General features: G+C 42.9%; 1 protein-coding gene across 1 annotated transcript; it reads left to right on the top strand.

Moving 5' to 3' along the window:
- Window positions 1-291: 291 nt before the first annotated feature.
- LOC117555628 (zinc finger protein 431-like) lies at window positions 292-5,983 on the top strand (the record flags this gene model as incomplete). Its single annotated transcript, XM_034230556.1, is given in 3 exon segments — window positions 292-590; window positions 3,298-3,367; window positions 3,527-5,983. Coding segments are annotated over 3 exon segments (1,958 nt in total), but the record flags the coding sequence as incomplete, so codon positions are not given.
- Window positions 5,984-6,000: the final 17 nt, after the last annotated feature.

Below are 6,000 nucleotides of genomic sequence, written 5' to 3'. Positions count from 1 at the left end.
TAAAAAAGGTTATTACAATTCCCTGACACAAAGTCAGATTGTATTTTGTCTGACAGCCCTTACCCTAGAGATATTTCATTTCTAATGATGGGGACAATTATCAATCACTATATTTAAGAAATTGGGACTACTAAATATTTGGCATTTTGCTCCAATAAGTACAACTTGCTTTGTTTTCTGTGCCACAGATTTGATTTGGATAAATCCTTCTTTTGATTTCTGCTTGTTCTAAACACATTTCACATGACGCGGTGAAGGATAATAATAAACAGTTGATGTTGTGTCTATCAGGAGCCCCGGTGGTGTCGGTCTCCAGCAGCCCTGCTGCTCCGCCGGTGGCTGTGAAGGAACCTTCCTCCACCCCCCCTCCAGTTTCAGCAGTCAGCTCCACCGCTACCCCTGTGGCCGTCTCTGAGCCCGCCCCCGTGGTGTCTGCTGGTGGCCCCCCCGCAGTACTGTTGGTGGGGGCCAGCGAAGGGGTCCCCCAGCTCCCTGCACCACCTACGACTGTCTCTGAATCAGCGCTCCTCCTCAAAGCAGTGGCATCGACGCCTCAACAAACCCCCCCCTCAGACTCAGCACAGGAGAAGGTGGGCTGTTTCTGATGATTTTTATTTAACTCTTAGATTACATTCATAAAGAGTTTAAACATACAATCATAAGACTGAATGTGAAATAGAAAAAGCTGATAAACTATCTGAAGCTTGAGATTAGGGGAGACTAAACAGAAAGTATTCAATATACGTTGGCAACATATGTAGAATTGAAAGAGTGAATGTACTATACAGAACTATTAGCAGCTGACAAACACCCTACTAACCAAACCCCTTCAAACCAAGCTAATCTTACCCTAAATACTAAATGGTCACAAAATATTCATTTCTCAGTCTGAAAATGAGCGTAAAAATAGGTAGGATATAATAAACATGGATATATTACAAAGGAAAGATTTTTTCACAAATTGTATACATTTCAGAATAACTTGTCGAGAAGTCCCCAGACATTAAATGTATTCAGGCAGATACAAACAATTTGTATAGCATTATCGTTCCATACCTGAGGACCCTGCACACCACACTAATGTTATAACATGTACGTTTTTTACACTTTTTTAATATGTATTTTCTATGTCTTATGCGAAGGGAATTAAGTTGCGATAAGGTCTCTGATTCGTCTGGAAGCAACAATGTCTTTAAACTCTATCTTGAGATCATTTGTATTAACAAAATATGAGAATACACGTAAATCAACCCAGTCCAACTGTCATCTCCATGTGGAGCTAGATTCTTGCTTTTTAAAAACTCTTTGCACCAACATAAGAAACGCCTTTCTCACGCGCTTAATGCTACGCACAGGAGCATGGCAGCTCCCCAAAGTGAAGCCTAAACATCCCCCTATTGACTGGCTGTAACTTCAGGGAGCGCTTGATTTGATGCAGCTGGGTTCTCTATGAGTGGAGCACACATGACCATGATCATTTGTTTTGGCTAGCTAATAATGCAGCTCTAATCTCAGTTGTGTTTATTCCCCAATGTTGTGGATATACACCAGGGGTAGGCAAGTAAATTTGGCCGTGGGACAATTTTTTGCTGAGCCACAAGATGGCGGGCCAGAACATAATCAAAGCCTAATTCAAGGAATTGATTTTGGTAAGAGGGCGCAGGGCCCCTGTTCCCCGGTTCAGGAAAAACTCTATCGCTGATGACCCTTCCCATCAACACTCTGATGGCAGTCAGATCAGCTGATTGGTTCACTGATGATATAGGCGCCCAATCCAGAGCCTCTGGCTAGACCCGCCCAAAGGGAGGCTCGTCCTCTCTAGCCCCATTTCAGTCCCAAAGCCAGGGCTATTATCTGTATTTGAACAGACTTATCTTTTAAATTGAGGTGTATTTATTGTTCTCTTCAAAGTTTATTTTTCTCTGAAATTTTAGAGAGGATGGTCCTCCCTTTCCTCAATGGACGAGCCTCCACTGAGTAAAGTAGAGTTATTAACTAGCAGTGTTATTTAACATACTTTTATTCTGATAAGTAGCCTATTGTCAAGTTCTCTGGGTTTTGGCATTTATTTGAGCGTTTGCCCACATTTGAGAGGCTTGAGGGGCAACAGGAATCCTTTTTCCTTTTCTTTATTTCAACTTTTCAAGGACACATTAGGATTCTTTCAGGTTGAAAACCTTTAAAAAATATCAAAGGACAAAATAAATCAATTACAGCATTTTGCTTTGCAATTTAATATATTATAACCTAAATTAATCAGTAACCAAGTATTTTACTCAAACTCAATGTATTTAATATATAGTTAAATAAGTACTTTAATTGACCTGGTTCCCCACAACCACACATTTGCCATAATGTGACCCGCTCCCTCCGCTGACATTATGAATGTAAGCGGATATGTCGGGACAGAATTTATTTTACCGGACAAATTTGAAACTCACCGGTCATGTTTCAATAATAATAATAATAGTAAGAGTTGTGTAGCAGAGTTTCCGTTAGCAGGTAATCACCGGACTATGACCAGATATGCTGATGTTTAAAACTCAGTTAATGGGAGTCATTTTTATATTGCTTCAGTTTATAATGGTTACAGATCGAAAAGTTCAGATTCATTTTTCAATAAATGATTCCACAAACAACAAACAACATAATAATTACATTCAAACAAACTACTTGTAGTAGATGAAGTACATTATTCAAGAGTTTACATTAACTTTGAATAATAACACGGGAGAAACGGATCCTCTCTTTTCCTCTCTCCCTCCCTCTCTCCTGACAGCCCGTCAGTTTCTCATGCAGCTCGCTAAACAGAGGCGGGGCTTCAGGTGATTATGCAGCAGCTGATCTGATCTCTCTCGCGTGTCCGGTTATACTTCACTCACGTTTATGTCCATATCGATCAGATCCAGCTCTCCTGATCGGCCTTTATAGAGAGCACCGATCAAACTATTAAGAGTGAATATCGGCCGATAATGACCGGCGGCCGATCTATCGGAGCATCCCTAATTATTACCAGACATTTTGACCAGCAGGTTTTGAATTTACCGGGTTTTAATGAATTTGACCAGATAAAAACCGGTGATTACCGGCTAACGGAAACCCTGATGTGCGACTCTCGGTCCTATGTTGTTAAAAAAAAAAAAATAATCTCAAAATAATATTTTATTTTTGATTCTCAAAATTACGGGCCAAATATTATTGCTGGCGGGCCAACAATGGCCCGCGGGCCGCCTGTTGCCGACCCATGATATACAGTATGTAACGTTTATGATCAAATGACCTTCTTATTCATTACAGAAATCTGTGGAAGAGGCACCTTCAGGCAGAACGAGGAGGACGAGGAGAGCCACTTATAAGACTGAAGAAGGTGAGAATAGGGTTCAGTGTTGCTTCTCACAGGTTTGGGACCATAACATTAACATCTGGGAAGGCACTTGAATAGGTCTAGGATACAATCTTATTTAAAAGTAGAGGCCTCTTAAAATAAGATATCTAATTTTGTAACTTTTCTTCTCTTTATTTGAAGCTTCCACTGACAACAGCGTCGAAGAGAAGAAAAGCAAGTCAAGTGGAGAGCCGGGAAAAAGGCTTAAAAGAAAAGAGACAGCAACGCGGTTTCCCTGTGAACATTGTGACGCAGGTTTTAATTGGAAAGGTGAATTAAAGAAACACATGAAGGTCCACAAGAAGCCTTCCCTTGCGAGCAGTGTGGCAGGAGCTTCCTCGAAAAGAAGTCTCTGGAAAATCACCTTTTGCGCCACGAGGCAAGCAAAGCCCCCCTGCCCTTCCCCTGCCCTCAGTGTAAGAGGTCGTACCGGAGAGAGGAGTCGCTCCAGAACCACCTCAAGCATCACGAGCGCTCCAAAACCGCCCAAACCCTTCGCCTGCGATCAGTGTGGCAAAACATTCCGAATCCAGCGCTCTCTGGAGAACCACCTGCTGCGCCACGACAAATGGAAGCAGATGTTGAAGTGCCATCTTTGTGACAAGACGTGCAAGACATCGGTCCAGCTGAGGTGTCACATGGCCGTGCACTCCGAGGAGAGACCGTTCAGCTGCGCCACCTGCGGGAAGGAGTTCAAGAGCAAAGACACCCTCCGCTTCCACCAGATGGTTCACTCCAACTCTAAAAAATACAAGTGCACAATGTGCGAGGAGACATTCAAATACGCCCACTCCCTGACTGTGCATAAGAGGAAACACACAGGCGTCACCCCGTTCACATGCACCGTGTGCAACAGGTCCTACAGGACGGGCACGGCTCTGAAGAGACACAGCGTGGTCCACACCGGGGAGAAGCCCTTCACCTGTCACATCTGTGGAGCCAGGTTCAGCCTGAACAACAACCTGAAGAGGCACCTGCGCATCCACACCGGGGAGAAGCCCTTCACCTGCTCCGAGTGCGGGAAGAGCTTCTCCGACAACAACAAGCTCAAGGCCCACATGCTCATCCACGGAGCCAGGAAGCCTTTCATGTGCGATCTGTGCGGGAAGACATTCCTCTTCAACTGCCGGCTGCTGATCCATCAGAAGTACGTGCACGCTGACAGGAACGAGGACACGGACAGCACGCAAAGGTTTCTGCAGAATAGAAAGAGAAACAAGTCCTTGATTAAACCATTCAGCTGCAAAGTATGTCTCAGAGGTTTCAGCGCTGCGTGTTCCCTCAAACTCCACGAGAGAGGCCACAGCGAGAACAAGGAGTTCAACTGCGGCATTTGTGGGAAGGCTTTCCACAACAAGTACTCTTTCGGGTATCACCAGAGAAGCCACGCGGGGGAGAAGCCCTTCGTCTGTGACGTGTGCGGGAAGAGGTTTTTCCACACTGGCAGCCTGAAGCAGCACGAGCGGATTCACACGGGCGAGAAGCCGTACAAATGCGACCAGTGCGACAAGACCTTCAGAACAGACGGAAACTTCTACAGGCACTTGCGGATCCACACGGGCGAGAAGCAGTTTGAATGTTTCTACTGTCACAAGAAGTTCCACCAGTCCAACCAGCTCAAGTCCCACATGCAGGTCCACACCGGGGAGAAGCTGTACTCCTGCCAGCAGTGTGAACGCGGCTTCTCCGATTCAAGGCAGCTCAAGAAGCACAGCTGTGACGGGTCCTAGAGGAGGGATGGGGAACAATCTGGAAGAACGCTTGACTGAGTAACACATGGGTTAATATAATATATTCACAAATGAACAGCCATTTGTTGTGTAATGGAACTGAGATGACTTGGCCCAGTGCATTTATGCTCAATTATTGCTTTACAAAAAACATCTTTAAAATCCGTTTTTGGAGCTTTTACAATTCGATGAATCAACATGAAAAATTTATTAGGGAGACATGCCAAAAGATTCATAAGAGAGCTTCATAGTAGCAAAGGGATGCTTGGTTTATTATAAACTGAATGCTTTTGTCTGTTGATCCACTTAAGTGTTTAACACTTCAGCGTTACTCATGTTTCATTACCCTTAATATGCTAAAGTTAAGGGATTAATCTAAAGTCATTAAAACAGTTAATGAGAGTTAATGTACTGGCAACTCTACTTTCATTCAGAGATTTACAGTATAGGTTGGCTGCATTATTTTTGGCATTATTAGTTTTAAGAAACTTGTGTTTGACCGGTATAAAAACACAAAGATAAACTATGAAACCACAAATATAGGTTTTGAGTTTGGAGATGATTTAAAGGTATTTTAGACGGAAAACACCGCTTCAGAATTTCAAGTGTGTTTTAGGACTTAGAGTTATTTTCAGCAGCTGAAATTGTTTATTTTCTCCAGTTGAGTGCATTTTTGAATGACTTTCTGTTTTTTAAAAGATTTCTATAATTTATGTTTTGTTCATCAAATGAAAATCCATACAATGACGTTAGATGTGTTTTATTTTTCAAACAAAAACAACACATTGTAAAATGACAGGCTTATGTCAATGGCAGTGTGTATATTCTTTTTGTTTGTTATTGCATTAAAAGAACATTTGCAATTGAAGCACTTTTGAGAGTTTT

Source organism: Gymnodraco acuticeps, unplaced genomic scaffold (genome assembly GCF_902827175.1).
Source record: "Gymnodraco acuticeps unplaced genomic scaffold, fGymAcu1.1, whole genome shotgun sequence".
In the NCBI taxonomy this organism is placed as follows: domain Eukaryota; kingdom Metazoa; phylum Chordata; class Actinopteri; order Perciformes; family Bathydraconidae; genus Gymnodraco; species Gymnodraco acuticeps.
This window is presented reverse-complemented; position numbering and strand designations above follow the sequence as displayed.